This window comes from Strix aluco, chromosome 4 (genome assembly GCF_031877795.1).
Source record: "Strix aluco isolate bStrAlu1 chromosome 4, bStrAlu1.hap1, whole genome shotgun sequence".
NCBI classification, from domain to species: Eukaryota; Metazoa; Chordata; class Aves; order Strigiformes; family Strigidae; genus Strix; species Strix aluco.
The window spans coordinates 64,264,756-64,285,302 of NC_133934.1; the positions used below are offsets into that span (position 1 = coordinate 64,264,756).

A 20,547-nucleotide genomic window follows, 5' to 3' on the forward strand; every position below is an offset into this window, starting at 1 on the left:
GCACCACATGTGGTCTCTTCATATTGTAGTTTTTGGGACTCAAAACTAGATTTCAGGTCTTTGGGGAAAAATTAAAAAAAGAAGGGGGGGGGGGGGGGGGGGGGAGATAAAAAAAAAAAATTTAAAAAAATAGAAAAAAAAATAGAAAAAAAAAATAAGAGAAAGGGGAAAAGAAAAAAAGGGGGGAGCTACTCCAGCTAGCTAGTCACTGACTAGTTCCCTCAGGCAATCATTTCCAACTCAGTTGTTCAAATCACAGCAGAAGATGAGCAACATTAGAGAATTGCAAGTAGTATGTAAAATTCACATGACTTCTCATGGACAGCAGACAGCATTTAGTGATACATACACAGACTGACGTATTTCTCAACAAGTAGAATCTTAAATGAAAATAGATGGCTTTTCCCAACACTGAAAAATGAGATGCACAAACAGGCTTTCATGGAAGTTAGTCACAAGAAGACTATCTCGCCCTGACTTTTTTATAGGACCTTCCTTAGTCATTACATGTAGCTCATGAGATTATTTAGCACTTCCAATGAAATACCATCAAGACCTAAAAGAGAGAAGGAAAAATGTTTGAAGATACATACATACAACAGAATTCAGCACATGAAAACACTGAGCTCAGAAAAGACTTCTTGCTAGTGTCCCTGATTCCACATCACAGTGGAAAGCATACGGAAATTCAGGTGTGACTGGTAAGTAACAGGGATGCAAGAGAGCATACACATTTGCACATGAATCAGGGGGGAACAAAGCAGCGTGTGTCAGAATGATGCTGCACATAAAGCCATCCAGTAACAAGCGTGGAGTCAAGCCATGTGTCCAATCACACCAACTCGGCTCCCAAACTCCTCACAAAACCCAGCATCCTTTCAAAGCTAACCTCTGGTATCTCCATCGTCTTGTTTGTACCTTCTCACACTGACGTGTAAATAAGTTCCCATACAGTCCTTATCTTGTTCAGGGTTCCCAAAGTGCTGTCAATCTTGTCACTAAACAGCCAAAGCATTAAGAAGCTCCTGGAGTTTATGGACTTCCAGACCTCAGAACATCATTATCTAAGCTACAGCCAAAAGCTGTTCAGCTTGTTTCCTGTAATCAAACATATTCCCCAAGGAAGTACTCATACAGAATTTAGGGCATCCTGATAATTCCTTAGCAATCCTAGATACTGGCCAAGTACTAGAGTTGTGACCTAAGGAGATGCAGAAATCACCAGGCCTGCGAGCTTACAGATTAGAGGCAGGAAGATACAACAGCATCTAAGTTCAATTACTTCTCGTATACTGCTCTGCACTGAGAAGTATCAACTAAAAATGAAAACCAACACACACACACACACACATTGTTTGTATTAAAAATTCTCTTAATCTCATCAGGTGATTATTTAACAGATGAGTGCTATCTGTAAAAGCTACCTCTAGGAAGATGCTTAGCAAAAAGCCTGAAGAAGAATGCCTCTTGCTCCATAGTTAATAAACCTCTCTCACCAAATATCAAAAAGAAAAAATGAAATATAAAGAGACATGTCCTCTAGGTTAAGTAGTGCTAGAAGTTTCAGGCTAACAAGTACTCCCTCAGGGTTTGACAACCTATACAAACAGAAGTAAAGCATGTGACAAGTGCTTTTAGAAATTGTATTATTTTAAAACCAGGATTGAGTGGACATAGCAATAAGGGTGACAAAAAGCAAGCATTTACAGTCAAGTGCCACATCTCAGAGAAGCAGGCAAAGGTCTCTAGCTACGAGTCAGATCAGTACAGACTCAAGTAAAGAATTTGTGAACAAGCACATGAATACGATCTATTTGAAAAGAACCAACACAGCTTCTGTGAGGGGAATCCTGCCTTACAAACTCCAGAGTCCTCTGAAGCAGTGACAAGCATATGCATAAAGATGATCTGGTTGACACAGTCTACTTGGATTTTTGAAAGCTCATCAGTGAAGGCTTCTAAGGAAACAAACTAGCAGTGGAGTACAATGAAAAGCACTTTCTAGGATAAATGTTGCAAAAATTGGTAATTTACTTCTACCCTCTATTTTCTATCTTTTAAACAAAGGGACAACTGTAGACTGCTGGCTGGAGGTGTGCTGTTAAACCTAGGGAAAAGGGAAAGAGCAATTAGGAGAGAGAGCTTGATGATGATCGGAAATTATTCAGTGTAAGGATGAGTCCAACACCCTAACAACAAGGTATAGAACGATCTCATGAAACTTTGTGACTGGATAATAAAAGGCCAAAGGACAATCAGTGTTGAAGAATACTAACAGATGTCTATGGTTAAAAAAAAAATTTTCTACCTTCACAGATGAAATTATAAGCTTCAAACTGACTATCATCCTTCAGGAGAGAGATCTCTACATTATGATACACAGTCTGGGCTGTTGCAACTACTTCCAAGTCAGTCCCATTTGTTTGTTTTAATTATTTTGATACAAGTTTTAGACTGTTATTTCAAAGCCAACCTAAACCAAAGAACTCACTGGCCACTGCATACCACATCTTTAAGAGTCCAAAGAATGTGCAACTCAGCTATTTACAAATTTATTATCCTGATGTAACATGGGCATTCATGCCTCATTGCTTTCCAGTCACTAAACTGAATTGTAACTCAAAAAACCATACAATTTTAGCCTGCAAATACCATAACTAAAAAAATATTCTGAACAGAGATGAAATAAGCTAAAATTGTTTTGGAATTTCAGTTTTTCTTGCTAGAAGAGAACCATAGCATTAATGCTACAGGCAGCTTCCTATCTATATTTAGAAAAAAAAGGTAGCAGGGAATGTGGCTTTTCTATAGCAATCTTTTGTGACGTGATTCAAAGAAAAATTTAAAGTGTTTGGAAATGACGGATTTACTCCCTAAACCCCAAAGACTTAAACACCTCAATTACCTTCTGTCTTCATTGAAAAGGGCACATTGACATCCCAGGCTTTTAACACAACCCGAGACAAAAACTATCTTCAAACACAATCCTTGCCTGGATTCAAAGAGAAGAACAGTAGTGACAAGACAATTGAAAACAACATGACTCAGCAGAATTCAGTTGGGGCATGGGAACCTGTGAGGAGGAAGAATCCAGCTGTAACAAACACCCTGCTGCTGAGCCCTCTCCCTCTACTCGGAAGTCAACAGCTGTTACCTCTGTCCAGCATGAAACGATACTTGTGCTAGCACTCAAACAGCAGCAAGTGCCCTGCAAGAGTATTACAGAGAATCTCTGTACAGCACAATTTAAAAAGCAAGCAAAAATCTAACCACTGAAGCACTACAGGAAAATTCTCCTCACACAGTTCTGTGTGGAAAACCACACAAAACTTAAGATCACGAGGTCTCCTAAATCACCTACCACTAGCTCTTGTCTATTACAGTTCAATGGTTGCACACCCATACTCTAGCTGCTCTGCACTAGTTTGCTTTTATTCCAAACAGCTTTATTGGCAAGTTTTGGGTTTCTTTCTTAAACTGTTCATTATAGTACCCTTGTTCTTTTACTAAGTTTAAAGGTAAGAATGCACAAGCTGGTGCCAAATCTGATGCTTGCTTAAGAGAAGCTTACACACAGCTAAATCTTGGATATGCAATTATTAGACTTTGCCTTTTAGAAACTAACATACTGAATTCTGTGACAATTCAAGTACTTCAGCTGGAGTGTAAATAATGATACTATGTAAAAATAGGGTGTATTTGTGGAGCACCAAGCTCCTACAGAGACTAATACAAATAGTCTCCATTTTAATGTTACTGTATAATTTGGTACACATATCTTCTACACACGAGCCAGTCCAAGCTGACAGCTCATGCTGTTCCCACCAATTTCAGAATCCCCTACAGGGGTGTAAGCTAGAGAAAAATTTGGCCTTGTTAGCACGCCACTCACACACATACAGAATGTCTTAGAGCAGAATCAGATTCCAGAAGAGAAACTAGACAAACACGTTGCAGATGTTCCTAAAGCATGCATAGCTGCATTAAGGGATGTTTCCTATGTCTGGAAGATACATGAAAATATGATGAAATTCCTCTTCCAATAGGCAGCACTAACCAACAGGCTGAGTCCTCAGGTGAGGAAGCATTGTTGGGCCCAAGTGCTCCATCTGTTCAGTAGGAACTGAGTAACTCTGGCTACTATAACTTTACAAGGATGTGCTCCAAGTGTGTGCCAGCTCCCATACAAGAAGAATGCAAACATATCATCAAGCTTCATGCATCAAAACCTCTCAACATGAAATGCTGAGGTTCCTGCTATCTTTAAGCAGATTTGCACTCCAAAGAAATTCAGGGTTTGTACAGCCAAGACAGCCATTGAAACATTTAAGCAAGTAGCTTTGGCAGATCTTTAGCATCTGTACGTGTATTTGTAAAAGCTGCTTCCTTACCACAGAGCTCCTGACAAGACCTTTTTCACAACGTGCCATTCACTGTGTTGGAGGAGGCCAGGCAGAAAATTCTGTCTAGTCCTTAGTGTGGGCCTGTGGTTCTCACTTTACTTTGGTGCAGAGAAATATTTCAGCTCAGAACTACTGTTTTGCAGAAGATGGCAATCCTTGATGTACTTCAGAGGAGGAAAGCTGCTTTGTTTTTCACTTAATATAGAACACCCGAAATTCAGCACTTTGAAGATGTGTGTTCACATGGCCCATTAGTGCAAAGAAGCTGGAAGAAGGTGCAGACATTAGAGCATCCGTGCCTTAGGCAAAGTTATACCAAAAGGAAATAGATAACAAATTATTTTTTAAATCATTTCTCTTTTCTAGGTATTTACCTCATCTTAGCCAGAGTTTGTACTTTTTTAATATCTATCTTGTCCAGAAGAAATCTGAACCAGCAGATTATGAACTGCAGGCATCCACAGGCAAATCCATTTCCCGGACTCCGGTTTCATTTGCTTGAAGATTACTAGCAAAATAACAAACCATCTCTCCAGAAAGGAAATACTTTTCAGCACCTAATTAAACACATTTCATTTGTTTATTCCAAATATTTACCCTAAACTATTCACAATTTATAAAGAAAAAAAAAGTAAAAAAGATGAGGACCAATTTATTCTTAAGAAGAGAACATTGATTATTGCAACACACTTCCAGGTGAAAAAACATTTCTGCTAGTGTAACAAATTCACTGCCTAGAGTAGAAAGCTACCCAAACACACCTGGACCTCTTCAAAAAACATTTAATATTCTGTCAAGAACATTAAGGACGTAACACTTGGAATTACCAAAAACTGCTCAGGTTTGTATGCTACTTGGGGGACGACTTTCACGCACAGTGAATTGAATGGTCCCCAGATATAAATACATATCACTCAAAAGATCTATTAGGTATTTGTTCAGCTACTTAGCTTTTTCAGAAGCCTACGTCATAGCCTGTAAAGTTAAGGCTGCAAATCCTTACTTATTCTTTCCACATCACACTTTGATTTGCTGGAAAGCATGTACATGCGCTTATTGATGTAACATGTCCGTCAGAAAACATGCAACCCATCAACTTGCTCCTCAGCATACCACTTAAAATAAATTTAAAAAAAAAAAAAAAAAAAAACACCACAAAATAAAGAGTTTATTGCAGTACCATCTTAAAATTCTGCCCAGTGATGGACACAAAGATGGAGGAATCTTGTTCTTAGTTTTCCCAGTTCTGGATTAGACAATTTAAAACAGACAACATATTGTCCTTGCCTGCATCCATCGAGGCTTCTCTCCTTCCTTCAGCCTTGCCACCTGACTTCTGAAGGACCAAAGGCTCTAAAAGCAACCCAAAACTTTCAGTATTTACACAGCCGGTATTAGTATGTACACCTTAAAGTTCTATCTTCAGCCAGATATATCAGTGTAGATGTTTTTGTTTCCCTGTCAGGTTTAGGAAATTTCATTTATGTTTCTCAAGGCATCCAAGTTTATATATCGTATACAACCAGAAGTCTGTTGAGGGAAACAAAAATTCATCATTTGCTTGCTCATGATGACCCAAACGTCTCCCCTAGGCCCATTGTCAAGAAAGGAAGTCATTGCTTTATCTGTTCAAGAGGCTTTTGCTGAAGACACCACTTGGCACCAATTTCCTCTGGTGTTAGACACACAAGGGGAAGCAGAAAGAAAGTGGTCACTAAAGTGATCTCTACAGTCTCACATTGCCTTCTATGTCTTTTTCATTTGAGTATGTAGCCATCATAATTTTGCGGAAAGCCCAGAAAGAACAACTGGAGTGAATATAAATGTCTGCTTATGTCTGTGGAATCCCTAAGATTACAGATGCCTACCCTATCCCACTCAACTTGAGGCTAATTAAACCAAAACAAGGACAGTCAATAAAGTGTCAGCAATTATTTCTTTCCTTACCAGAACATATAAGAAAAGAAAAAATTGGCATTATCGTTACATGACCATTTACAAGTTCAGAGTTGCTATTTGCACAAAAGGAAAGACTGGAGGTAGGTGAAAGAAGATTTATTTTCCTAAGGAGAGGCTGAGTTGCTAAGAGTGTGGAAAAACACTAACCAAGAGACAGATGTAGGTGGCAAGACATAACAGGAAATGCAGAGAAGGTTTAAGTATCAGAAGCCAGAGTCCAGGATTATCAGCACCCAGTGTTGACGCTACCAACTAGTACAATTCTAAAACTTAACGCAGTAAATCATCTCCTAGCATTTTCTGCAAAATACTGCTTTGTGGGCAAGAAGCAATTCTCAAGCCCACTCCTTTCTATGGCTGGATCTCAGGAGCTTCAAATCATGACAGAAGCAAGAACAACTACCAGATCTCTCTATCACCAGCAAATGACTGCCAAAGAGTCAGTCTTCCAACAAGAGTGGGAGTTACATTTGTCTTCTTCCTTCATTAGTCTGAGAAAGCGCCACTTCACACTGAATTGTTGAGAAAAACATGCTGCTATTTTAACAGTAGAACAAGCAATAAAAATTCAGAGAAGGGAAAAAGCTGGTCTCAATCCTGCTATTAGGTTTAGGGTCAGGAATGGGTCATCCTCCCCTTCCCACTAAGGTACTGGTTTAAAAGACTCCAAGGGAGGGTGTGGAGAAGGAGAAGAGTAACACAGAGTACAGGAAGATGTCCAAAAAAGCTATTTTGATGGGCCAGAAGGGCCACCATGAAGCTGTTCCAGTTTGCTCTGTTTATCCAATCTTGAATTATCAAGACATGTGCAAGCTTCAAAAAATTCAGCTCAGTGAAGCCTTCCAACATTGATATCAATCTAAATGTTATCTATACATTATGGGCTTATAAAAAAGGGGAAGAAAAGAAAAGCTCTAAGATATTCCTGCCATGGATTTTCTTGCACATTCTCCAATTCTTACTCATTCTGCTTGAGCCAAAAAGCAGACTGTCAGCCACATGACTCAATCTGTTCAGCCTCTAGTCCCAGCAAGTGCTAAGAGCACAGAGGCACGTTGATATGAAGTATAATTAACCATACTTTTTCCATAATGTCACAGGAAAAAAAAAAAAAATTCTATCGGAGCTTAGTAATAGCTCTGGGATAGATTTGGCAGGGGACAAAACCAGGAGTGGCTATACTGCATCCTCAGGGACTTGACTCTTCAAAGGCCCAGAGGAAGTTAGCTGGTTAATTCTCTGGAAACTGGGCACCCAGCTGCCTTCAGTGCCTTTCAGCACTGCAGCCTAGAAATGAGTAGGTTCACTCCATATTTTTCATGCTACCTAAAAAGCCACAAGTGTTTAAAACAGCTATCCCTTGATCTAACCTTGGCTGTAAGACACTGGCCCACCCAGAAAACTGAGAGCATCACACACTCCTCACATCCTTCTACTGAAGCAACTTGATGCACGTGTAGTACAGACTGTACCTTTCCCCCTTCTCTCCTTGGTGAAGGTATAGTCCATGCCAAAGTCAAAATTAATTTATGAGCTAAAATGGGAAAGGCAGGGACTAAAATCATGCCACTTTCCTCCAAGATCCTTAGGTGTATTAAGAGAAGGTCACTTCCTACACTTTGTCAAGAATAAACAGCTTCATACCTTCCCACATCCTCCCTCTAAAAGACCATCCATGTAATACTCAGCCAAACTTGATTCATACAGAGAAAATACTCTCAAATAAATTTCAACCCACAAGTTGAAAACTGCTGAGAGTCTTCCCTGGAGTCACAGCAGAGTCCATGAGGCCTGCACTGGGTACAGAGCCACTCTAGCATAAGAACCAGAGAGAAGATTTGAAGGAAGAATCAAACTACAGATTCACATCCTAGATACTGAATGAAGGTCTGCTTTTGATGGATTTCTTTTTTCTTCCTGTACACAAAAAAAGCCTTCAGACTGTATGTACACACATGTGAAAACCCCTAACCAAAGATTTTGTTTTGAAGATGTTGCACTTAACATTATAGACTTATAATTACTTTGGGATTTGGCACTTCCTGCATCTCCAATCACTGAAATGCATTAAAAGAATTAGGCTACCATGAAGTGCAGTGTCCTGAAGTTTAATTCTTTCCATTATACTTCAGTGGGATCACTTGCAATACAGAAATCCAAAGCAATACTTAAAAAAAAAAAAAAAAAAGGGGCAACATTCTCTTCCTCACTTTTAATGTTTCGTTTTAGTGGCCTGCTTAAGAGCACATTAAAGAAAGAAAGGACAGCCAGCAACCTGCTATTACGTACCAAAATACCTGTTCTCCATATGGTTTCTAAAAGCAATACATTTTAACTAGACCTGATGGCTTTTCTAAGAGAAACATTTGTACACACAAAAACAGGTCCACTTTTTATAAACAGAGGTGTTTGAGCCCACACCTCCAGGGTAAAGGATCAGAGGAGGAGTAGCACAAGAAGATCAGGTGCCAAAGAGACACAGGTTCAAGTTAACTGCGTTTGGCAGGCCGGTCACAGAACATTTGAAAGCAAATTGCTCGCAACTGTCTCAAGCCTGGAGTCTGCAGAAATGAAAGGAGCTCCCCCTTCTGCTTCATTTTCCACTTTTCTGATAAAGGGGCAGTCTGTAAGGTACCTCCTGAATCACATAACGCAAAAGATAATAGAGAAGATGGTAACATCTGACAATGGCTTACACATGTTCCCAGGTTTCATTCCCTGCTATGACTGATGAAACTTAAATCCAGGTTTTCTACTACCCAGGAGCAAAGTCCAGCTTTGCCATTTGCTGTTCCACTCCCACCTGCTTCTGCACAGGAGAAATATTTCTGGGTTCCTGTCCCTGCTCCAATGGTCAGTGCTGGTGTCTCAAGCCACAGAAAAGCAGAGCGGGGAGTGATGCTGTACACCCTGCCCTTCTCAGGCACACATCCTGACTGATCAGCTAACTAGTCACCCTCATGCTCCTCCTAGGCCAAAAAAAAATTTACACATGAAATGGCCCAATTTCAGATGACAAAGATCCAGCACCCCTTTCCAGAGCAGTTTGTAGCTGGACATTATTCTTGCATTTCCCGGGACACAGCTGTAAATATTCCTGCATAGAGGTACGCAGCATTTCTACCACCTGCCCACGTGATACAGCCCTGATACTCTGAATGGAAGTAGCAGCCTTTCCTCCAGAGGAAAGCCTTAATAAGGACGGTTCCAGTTCTTTTGTTTGGGTTTGGTTTTTTTTCCCTTATCATAGTCTACTCATACCGCTAAGCAGTCAGACAAGAACGCAAGGACCGTGAATCTTAAGTAGAGGGAGGCCTCTCCTGGTTACATCAGGTAAGGCACCAACACTCAGCAGAGAGAGATACAAGATCCCTATCCTAAACATCCTCCCCATTTCAGCCACTGCTCCTTCGACTGCAGGCTTTAGCAACTCCCTGCACAGGGGCAGAGACAACTCATAGCTACAGAAACCATGCCAATGACCGGGGCAGTACCAGACACCTGTTCAACATCAACGTCAGTAGAGCAGGAGTTGAAATAGAAGTGATTTACAGTTGTATTGGTGTGGCTTAGCACTAAATCTTGTGGGTAAGGAACACTCCTGTGCCATTCAGAAGCCACTTGAAATTCATGTGAAAGTTCCCTGGTGAGCAGAGGCCACAGTAATCCCACAGTAAAACACAGGTATAGGTGCTGTAGAGATGTCAGCCAGTCCACGCAGCCCGGATCCAGGCTTTGAAATACAAAAGCAGTTACAAACTGCTGCTGCCTCAGATTGTTCGGTCAGAAGAGGAGCTTAAAGCATCATAAGGCAATACTGTATTTCTAGTTGAGACAACTAAGTTGTTTCCTGTCCTGATAACAACCAAAGTTTTATTTATTCTGTGCACACTCATCTGAAAAAACACAGCTCTTCTTAAACATCAATCCTAATGCAAGTTTTAGGACTTTTGAGGAACATGAGATTTTTCCACCTCTGTCACTCTGGACAACAGAAAGAATAAACAATCTTGCACTCATCTAGAGATGACCTAATTAAAAAAAAATTAAAAAAAAAATATTTACAATTTGCTTCTGTTAAATAAAATAACAAACAACCCTGGCCTCAAGCCCCTTCATTTCAGATCCCAAAGAAACACACATACATCCTTGTCACAAAAAACTGATGGCATGTTGTACTTCTATCTGGCTCTCAAAGTCTGCAGTTCACTGTTTTTTACTATCCTGTTTCTTTGTTCTAATCAAAAAAAGCCCAAACCCAACTCTCTCATGGTGTCCCTTTTCTACGTAAAAACATGAAGTATTTTAAAGGAACTAGTATTACTTCTATTTACTTTCCCCTATCAAATTTCAGTTGACTTTAGATGTGATGCTAAGACCAGAAAACTTAGAAAACTAAGACCAGTCTTACTAGACTGCTTCACAAAGAGTCCCAAAGAGGAAATAAATGTACAGCCTCCAGCCCACCCAAATGCATTCTCTGCAACATGTACTCAACTTATTTTTACCATTTGTAAAGGAAGTCCTACCAATCCTAACAAGTACATGCCTTAACTGATAATGCTATTTAACTAATCAAGGCACATTCAGAAGACAGAGGTAAGGATTCAGAGGAAAACCACACTCCTGTTCTAGACATCTGAGGGAAAGTATGGGCCCTTCTGATCAGAAGCAGCTTTGCAATATGGTGTAATACATACCTACTCTGAAGCTAATTTTTCAATTATTAGTCCAGATGAGCCTTCCTACACATGAAGAAAACTTAGTTCTTGAGCAATCCCTGACCATTACATTTAAGCAACAACTACAGAAACAGAGAAGCAGCCTAAGAGTGACCACCTTCTTTGTGCTCACCTTTACTACTGCTCTAAATAATCTACTGAATTCTGTCTTGATCCTTTGTTGCTACTCCACAGGAACTATGCTTGCAAGTATTTTGTTGCAGCTAAGAGGACACTTCCCAGTTATTAATCTTTGTGTAAGGCTTTACATTTCCAATAAACTACAAGTTTCTGCAATTGTTCTGTGATACAGTTGCAGCAGTAAAAGGTTGCCAACTAATACAGCCTGTGTTTCTGACCACTGACAGACAAACCCTAAAAACAGAATGGGAATTATGGAAGCCTACAGCAAACACAGCAGCTATGCATAACACCCAGTGGCACACCAGGGAGCTGAAATGCAGCAGAGGCAATATGTATTATGGCTGTTGGCTTATTTGAGCACTTTTTAGCAACTGGAGCTTGAAGCTGTTGTCGTACAACGCCAATGGTGTACACCATTCCTTACAGCTTAGTAAGGCACACAGGAAGCACTCTGGCTGTGGGAACCCCATTGCTATGAATATCAGCCAGTTGCAGATATTTCCAAAACGATTAAACACAAGTTTGTTTTCCGAAGAGAACACAAAGAGTCACTTACCAGCTAACTCCTCTGTGTTTTCATCCAAATAACCCCTCACTCTATGAAAGTCCTGAGTCATATATCCCATCTTTGACTTAAGATTCACATTTGTTTTTCTTTGATGGAGGAGATTATCATGGATGGGAAATAGACCTGTCAATCCTTTTGTATGGGACAGCAATGTCAAGGCAGTAGATGGGGGATGGAGAGAGCATCAAAGCAGAAATCCTGAAGGCACCTGCCTAAGGAGTTTGTTATCATATGCAAAAATAATCTGGGCAGTCAGAATGAACAGTGACAGTTTCCGAGACCTGTGCAGCCAAGTCCAACCCAAGGAAATTTTTCTCTGCTCAGAGAAAACCACAGATACATTTTTGCAAGCAGACAATTCAGAAGCCCTGACATCAGCAACTCCTGGCGCAGATGTTTGGACAATCTGCTCAACCAAACGCAATTAAAATAGGACACTTAACCCTGTGCGTCAGCCCTGATAACTCCACCTACAAACTAATGGGAAACTAAACAAAGAATAAACAAACAACAGGACAGAATACCCACTCAAGACAGCAAGGAGAGAGATAACTGCACTGAGAGCTCTGGCTTTAGTTCATTTTCACTCATCTCTGCACACAGAATCACTAAAAGAGTAATTAATAACAATCAGTGGTTTAGAAACATACTTTACAAGAACAATACAAGACCAACGAGTCAGCCATTTGGGTTGAGTTCTTACTCTCTCGATGTCATCAGCACTGCCACCATCAGCTTCATCTGGCTGCAAAGTATATCTGAGAATGAGCCACAGAATGTTACAAGTCTAAACATGTATGAAAAAAATCAATCCTTTTCACCTTTAGCCAAATAATTAAGCCTTTAGTTTTGCGAGATTAATTTCTCCATATAGTGACATGAACAGTTATTTATTTAAATAAAAACACAGTCATCTTATGCCTGGAATATAAGTTTAATAAGGCATTGTACATCAAGTATGGCAATAGCTTAACTACACAGCACACGTTCTCAGCCTACAAATGCTAGGAAAGGCATTTGATACATGCTGTTAAATTATTAAATGATTATTTCACTATATCACGAAAAGGGAAAATCACCACAGGAGAATAAGACTGCTCAGTGGCTCTACTATTCACCAACCACACTGACAAAATAAGTGTTGTGTTAATAATAATGTTATTTAGCTTCTTGTAGCAAGGTACCAAAGAAAAAGTCCACTGTATATGGGGTTTGTTCATTTATTTTTCTCAAGAAGCAAAGAAAAGAAGAAACCAGAAAAGTAAACAGCTCAATGTTTTAAGATTTGCAGGCTGGTTTAAACGAAGTGGAGAAGGTGAAAAATAAAAAGGTAGGGGGAACCAGCCACAAGATACGATAAAGCTTTATTGCCAAGCCCTGAATTCGCAGTGCAGTATGAGTTTTCATGGAAAGCGCATGCTGTAGCTATACTCGCTGTAACAAGTATGAGACTGCAGAAGTCAAAACAAAACAAAACAGAAGCCTAAAAATAAATTGCATATGCACTGCCTGAACCTCCTTTGTCAGAGACTTTTGGAGAGTAGATCGGCTCTTCCCTCAAAGGCTTTTGGAAATGAAAGTAAAACAGCCCACATAAAAGAGCAGACACTTTGTAACAATAACCAAAGACCCTCATCCAGTCTGAGCCATTTAAATCTCTTCCTAAGTGCTAGTTCTGGTAGACATTTGCATGATTTACTTCAGCTACCCTATGTAAGGAGAGCACTCCCACAGCAATCCCAGCCTCCCTGACACAGGGAAACACTCACAAGGAACCAAGACGGGCTTACTCACTGCTGTTGACAGGAAAGGAACTCTAGACTATGTAACTCAATATACTTGGTCCTCAAAGCCTAACAACCGATCAGCAATGAAAGGGTATTTTCCCTTCTCATATGCCACCCCTGTTCCATCAGTATGTACCCTGTCTTGTAACCATCAATCCCAGAAGTCTGAAGTGCTAGAAAACACACACTTCTTGGCTACAACTTTGAAAGGATGATCCAGGTATTCGAGTGCATTATTTTGTAACCAAGTAGCAGTATTTAGGTGTCTCAAACACATCTACCACCTAAGAAACATCATTGCCTCATTTCCCATACACTGGTATTTGAGCATAGGGGAAGTGTGACAAGAACGAACAGCACACACATACACACCCCCAAGTCACAAAGCAGCCCCGACAGCCAGGGCTCAGCTTTTGGGGTTGGGTAGCTGATGTTACAGCACCTGTTTTATGGGGGAAAGCAAATCAGTGGAGGCTGCAAGGTCGTGGTGCAGACACCGTCCGCGTTCCAGAAAGCTGCAGGGCAGGTGCCTAGCGAGGTGCGCCCGAGGGCGCGAAAGGCCCCGGGCAGGCAGGCAGGCAGGCACTTACTTCTGGGGGACCGCCGCCGTCAGCCCCGCGGCCGCCGCCGCCGCCCGGGCCTCGAACTCCTCCCGCTGCAGCACGTCCCTGGAGCCGCAGAAGCCCAGCTCCACCAGCTGCCGCCCCACCGCCTCGCTCTGTGGGAAGGAGAAGACGGGCAGGGAGCTCGGTTAGCGCCGGGACACGGTGGACGCGCCCCCCGGCCCCCCGCGACTCCCGCCGTCCCCGGGCACCGGCAGCCGCCGCGGGCGGAGGGCGCCACCTGGCGGCGCGGCGGGCGGGCGCGGCCGCCCCGGCGGGGTGGGGGGCGCCCCTTCGCCCCCAGAGCGCCCCGGGCCGGGCTCGGCCGCTCTCCCGCCGCGACACACCGCCGCTACCCGCCTCTCCGCAGGGGCCAGCGCAGGTGCTCCCGGCTGCGGTGGCAGCGGGACCCGGCGGGGCTCAGCGACCGGAGAAGGGAGTTCGGGAAAGGGGAGGCGGTCTGCCTAACTACACCGGCCTGACACCGGCTGGGCGGGGCAGCCGGGAGCTGCAGACACCGGCGGGCCCTGTCCTGCTCCGGTCTAACAAAACTCACAAGTAACGGCGATGAGGAAGGAGCTCCGAGTGCCGCCTCACCGGAGGGGCCGGGGTACTCGGGGTGGTTCGTGCCACCACAGCCTCGGGCATCCCCAGGCAGCAGCAAACAAATCTCATCAGCTGAAGCCCTGCAGTTTCTTGGCCACCTTCTTCTGCCTGTACCACACCTAGGCCCCAGGAAAGGGCATACGCACCTCTCTTTATACCTTCAGTTGGGAACCAGTTCCCGAGTTTAAACTAACATCCCCACAGCAGAGTAACACGGACAAGCCGAGCTCTGGGGTAAAAGGCAGCAGAGCTGGGGGTGAAGTATTTCCTCCAGCCTAAGCCGCAGTACCTGATAAGCCCTGACAGAGAAAGCACCCTAGGAAATACCCCCTGCTGCTTCCACCCCTGTCAGGTGCCCAGGCCAGCTCTTCCCAGGCTGCCAGACCCGGTCCCGATTTCTTAAAGCCAAACAGAGATAGGTAGCTGCTTTCTGAGAACAACTCTGTAAGCAGGGGCAAGCATTTTCCATACCACCTGCCTTCTAAGTAGGAGACAGAAAACTTTTGCAACTTTCCCCAAAGTATTTTCCACCAAGCAAGGTACAATATCATTTTTAGAGGTCAAAAGTTCAGCAGTCAGCCACATCCTTTGGAATGATTCAGCCTAAAAATTGGGCTTCGTAAGCACTGGACCCGTGCAAGATCTTGTTCCCAGTTTTGGTTAAGAACCAAGCCAGCACTAGCTGGAAGCTGCCTTCGCACATCAAAGCCAGCCCCACTGTCTTCATCTCATCTTATACCTAGACAGATGAGGTGTTTGTTACCACATTTTGTTTCTTGGGGTGGGTATTTACAGCAAACACCACAAAACAAATGGCTGCTCACATGAAAGGCTTTCTGGTTCAGACCTGCACTTGTGCGCACGCTACTGTTCCCCACTTCTCAGGCCAACCGAGACGCAAACACTGGTGATGTGACCCTTCCCCTGTTTTGCAGCCATCCCGCTGCTGACTGACTTCAGCCCAGCCCAGGGGGGTTCATCTGTACACAAGACCTGTGCCACCTCCTTCCTGTGGGGAAAGTTTGCACGGGGAGAAGCAGGAGAGTTTATTCCCTGAGGATGGGGGTTCTACTAACGAGACCCTTGTGCCTCATGGACACCAAAAGCTTCCCAAGCTAACAACGTGCCCGACTCCCCTCGGGAGCCAAGTATTGCCCTGTCACCGCGGCTGGCACCTGCCGGAGCACAGGCCCGAGGCCCGCAGAGGGAGCTGCCCCCACCGTGGGCGCACCGGGACGGGGTGGGGCGGCCTAACCCCGCCGGCCCTCACCGAGGGAGGCCAGGGCCGGGCGCGGCGCCCCGGGGCAGTGTCCCGCCTCCCACTGACCTCCAGGTACCGCAGGTCCCGCGCCGTCACCTGCGACTCCAGGTACTCCTCGTAGCTGCGGAACGGCAGCAGCGGGGGCGGGGCGGCCGCCGCCATCCCGCCCGCACACGTCTGTGGCAACGGCGAAGCGGCGGTGCGAGCGGCACGTGCCGGCCCGCCCCCGCCCAATCAGCGCGCGCGGGGCCCGAGGGCTCGCGGCGGCGGCGGGGCCGCGGGGAGCGGGGCGGGGGACGGGGGACACCCCAACGTCCCCCCGGGTCAGGGCAGTGCGCGGCAGCCCCGTGCCTCCGAGAGCGGGAGCTGCCTGGTTCTTGGCTTTTGGGGTTTTTTGGTTGCTTTGGGGATTATGCGGGGCGGGGCGGGGCGGGGCGGGGCGGGGGGGGCGTGCTGCTCGTGCAAAAACAAACCTCAGTGGGAAACTTACCCTGCACCCCCATTTTCCACCCGCCCCGTTATTGCAACCACCTGCAGCGTCTGCTGACCACGTCCGCAGGCGCAGCACGCTGTGCCTCATACGCTGATTTTTTAAGACGTTTAGTTGCCTGATTTTTGGCCGCTGTCCCAATGCAGGGTTTTTTGGCCATCCCACTTAGAAGTGGAAATGGAGCTGTAACGGGGCTCTGTGGGGAGGCAGTGGCCAGCAAGGCACGTCGGCAGCCCCCCACCCGACAGCTCCTGCGCCCACATCAGTGGGCTCTGCTGAAGGGCCCTGAGCTGCCACATGCTGCAATCCAGGACTGTAGGACCTAAGCAAACATTTCTGGGGATTTGGAAAATGATGGACCTCTGCAGGGATGTCTGTGGATGTTAAAAACAAGAGGTGATGGGGAGAAGGGGATTGTGGGAGCTTTTTTTCATTTCAGAATTTTAATAAATGCACCCAACAACACAGAGCTGGGGCATGGCTGGCAGCTCAGTGCACTCCACTGTGCTCCCTGCAGCCCCTTTCTCAGCTCCACATGGATTTGCACCTCCTTTGAAGGTGGCAGTTGTTTGGAAAGGAATTTGGGAATCCCCTTCGTTTGTTCAGTTTCCAGCTTTTTCTCCCCAGCACCACAGAGGTAAGTCAGAGATAGTAGAATAGAAAGAAAAAACCCACAAACTAGAAAATGACGCACCATGACAACCCCCAGCTTCTCAAAATATGTGGGATTTAAGCCAATGTTTTCCCCATCAGGTGATAAATTCAGTTTGGAGTTACTCCCTTGGGGGCGAACACGCCAACAGTGCAGCTCATGGCAAAGTGAGGCTGGCTGGGGTAAAACACCAGCTTTGCAAAGCAAAAACGAAGTGAGATGCTCCCGGGAGACTTCACGTTTGTCCCAACACTTGCTAACATCATGCTTTGAGCTGAGTTTCCAGAGGCACTGTGTCTCTCCCCATGCGGTACTTTGCCTAATCAACATCTGAGACATTTTACTGCAAAGCCTGTAGGAAAAGATGACTCAGAAAGCAAATGTGAGAGATGAAAAGGCTGAGTTTTAGGTATTGGACCACATTGTGCAATCATGCCATTTTTAGCCTTCTGACAAAGAGCTCAGAGGCATTGTGCTGGTGTCCCAGGTCAGTTAACTTCATACATATCTTCTATCTTCATATGTCCTGGCTCCCTGGATGCCACCCACTGCCAGGCTCGTACCAGCCCTGCTCTCAGCCTGCTCTGTGATTAAAATTGCCTGAGAGGCCACTGGTCCCTCACCAAAGGCCACCCAGCTGGCTGATGCATAACCCTCCTCCCTGCTGGCTTCCAGCAGCCATATCCCCCCATGGTCCTTAAATGCAGAACCCCTTCCCCAGCATACCCCACTGCCCTCAGCACCCCAAAAAGAGGGGTAGGAAAACCCCCCCACCCTTTATTTTCCCAAAAGGTTTTTCCTCCATGTGCAACAAGATTTAAAGGCAATATGAAGAGCTTTACGTAAAATAAGCATAAAAATCTGTTTAAGAGTCCAATTAGTGTTGTTGCTGTTGAAGCCAAGACGATAAATCTACTTGGATGAAAAAGGAGCAGCTGACAGGATAGTTTATGTCAGAGTCAGAGCTGCAAAGCCGGAGCCAGAGCCTTTCTTCTTCTCCTGGACTGTCACAACAATTTTCCCTCCTCAAGTCACAATACCAAACGTAAGCTTGCTCCCACTGATTCTGCAGGAGCAATACCTCCACCAGCATGGAAGATTAAGTGCTGCCAACAAGCAGGAAAGAGGATGAGAAGCATTTTGGTCTCAGATCCTTTCCCCCAGTAAATCCCCGCTGCTGAAGAGCAGGGAGGCTCCCCCTTGCCTTGGGAGCAGGACCGCAGGAGGCGCTAGGCTTCTGTTGCAGGCTTTGGGCTTCTCGTCCTGCTCAGAGAGTTGGCCAGTGCAACATGGCCTCCGCTTCACTTGCAAAAGCAGTAGCCAGAAAGGTTTAAGTGCCATCAACAGCTGTAAATAAAAGTAAGCCAACAACAAAACCATTTTTGAAAGGCAAGAAACGTTAACACACTGAAAAAGTTACCTTTATTCCTTAAAAGTCTCTCAAGTTGTCGATAGGCTATTTTTAAATTTAACAGAGATGTTTACCCATTTTTTAAATGCCTTCAGTCTCCTCCTGATAAGCAAACCTATTTAATTTCCTTACAGAAGAGTGGTCAGAAAGGAACAGGAAGGGTTTGTCAGTCCTTGCCACTTAGATTAACTTGCATTAGGCTCTCTGCTGAGGTTGCTAGCAGGCTCCTGTCTGCCGTGGCACAGACCTCCTCATTCCAATAGCATAACTGTATTTTAATAACTATTGTAATATTAAAGCACCAGCCTCCCCCCGCAGCTTCCCGCGCCTGTTAGCACCCATTAGCTGTGTGCTGTGGGGCTGCTCCTGGCTGCCAGAAACCCCAAATAAAACATCAGTGTTTCAGCGGCAGCCCTCGGCATGCAGCATGGCAGCTACCATGTCCCTTGGGAAATGAGGTGCAAGGGAGGAAAGCACCCTCAGCCTACCCTAGTCCTCACCCACCCCAGGTAGGAGAGTGCAGGTTTCACCAGCCCATGGAGGGAGAAGATGCCTGGGCTGCTTCCTCAGCCAGATTTCACCTGACAGCTCTGAAACACAATAAACGCTCCTCTTCTCCTCGGTAGGAACAGTGAGGAGTGTCAGGAGAAAAACAGGGTTCAACCAGACCCACAAGCACCAGGTGATGGTGGTGCTCATCCTCTGCAGGCACAGGGGCTGCAGGAGGGCTGGCTCGAGGGGGAACCTGACTGCCGGCAGCACCCCTCCTTCCTCAGGTGAGTCCCAAGGGAGACATGCTCAGACCGTGGCCCCCCGTGCTCCCATCCCTCCCAGCAACCGCAACAGAGCAAGCAGCATTTCCCAGTAGTTGCTATGGCAAACACTGGATGCTGCCGTCACAGCTCAGTTCGGGATCAGTTTTTGCACGGAAACGTACAGATCAAAGCATTTTTTTGTCATACAGGCTAGTTATGACCAATATTTTTCCTTAAAATAAGATTAAAAAAATATCTTTTCCCTCTGAGGGAAAGCAGTGGCAGCAAGGGACCACCACATTCATTCCTCTCTTACCTGCATGGGGAGCTCCAGGCACCCACCCTGGACTGAGGCTGGCACCCTCCCGCATGGCTCCCCCAAATGTTTTCCTTCAATTAGTTCATTTAGGTGGCCCCATGCTTCACTGAGCATTAATTACACCTGATTGTTCCTGGCTGCTGAACAGCAGATAAGCAGCGTTATTTGAATTTTGTAAATTCGCGGTCAGGCTGTCTCGCTGGAAGTGGCCAAGGTACACAACGTGCCCACGTTTGGCTTGCACTCCCCTGCTGTGACGCAGGTCCAAACAACTGCCCCAGAGGAGCCACAGGGAGGTTTGTCTCGGCGCACAGTATGCAGAGCATGGCATACAAAGGAAGCACAGGCACAGAGTTTGCTCCACTCCGCCCTGTCACTGATACCACGCTGGCCAAACCCTCTAACAAAAACACACACAGTGGCTAATTTAGCAACACTCATTTTTCTCTTTCAGGGGAAGAAAATGAAAAAATGCACAGACAGCAGACAGGCAATAGATTACACAACGAGGTTTTAAAATGAAGCATGATTTTATTTTATTCCAGCTTCCCCATCCATCCCCACACATGGAGCTTGTGCCCTTGTGCAAAAGCATTTCCTGCTGCGTGGAGTGGATGCATCTGGCCAGGGGCTGCCCCGAAGAATAACGGGCAAAGAACCACGATTTCAATGAAAGTAGCCATTTGTACCATGATCAGATTTGGAGAAAAGGATCGGCAGTGCTGCCTGCCCTCGTTATTGCTGCTGGACACTAGCAGGGCTAGGTTGGGAGGGGTTTTGCTAATGCGAGTCCACATGGGCTCATATTAAGGCTTAACTGGTGAGGTTCAATGCTACCATTTTCTGTATGTATGCAACACAGCTAAATG

General features: G+C 45.0%; 1 protein-coding gene across 1 annotated transcript in view; it reads right to left on the minus strand.

The window, feature by feature from the left end:
- The window catches only part of CFAP299 (cilia and flagella associated protein 299), a 225,401-nt gene extending 209,188 nt beyond the window's left edge, over positions 1–16,213 (minus strand). The window contains exons 1-2 of the mRNA XM_074821457.1: positions 16,118–16,213; positions 14,173–14,300 (exon numbers count right to left, since the gene is read on the minus strand). Coding sequence (XP_074677558.1) covers positions 14,173–14,300; positions 16,118–16,213 — 224 coding nt within the window. The remainder of the gene's footprint in view (positions 1–14,172; positions 14,301–16,117) is intronic.
- Between the last annotated feature and the right edge of the window lie 4,334 nt (positions 16,214–20,547).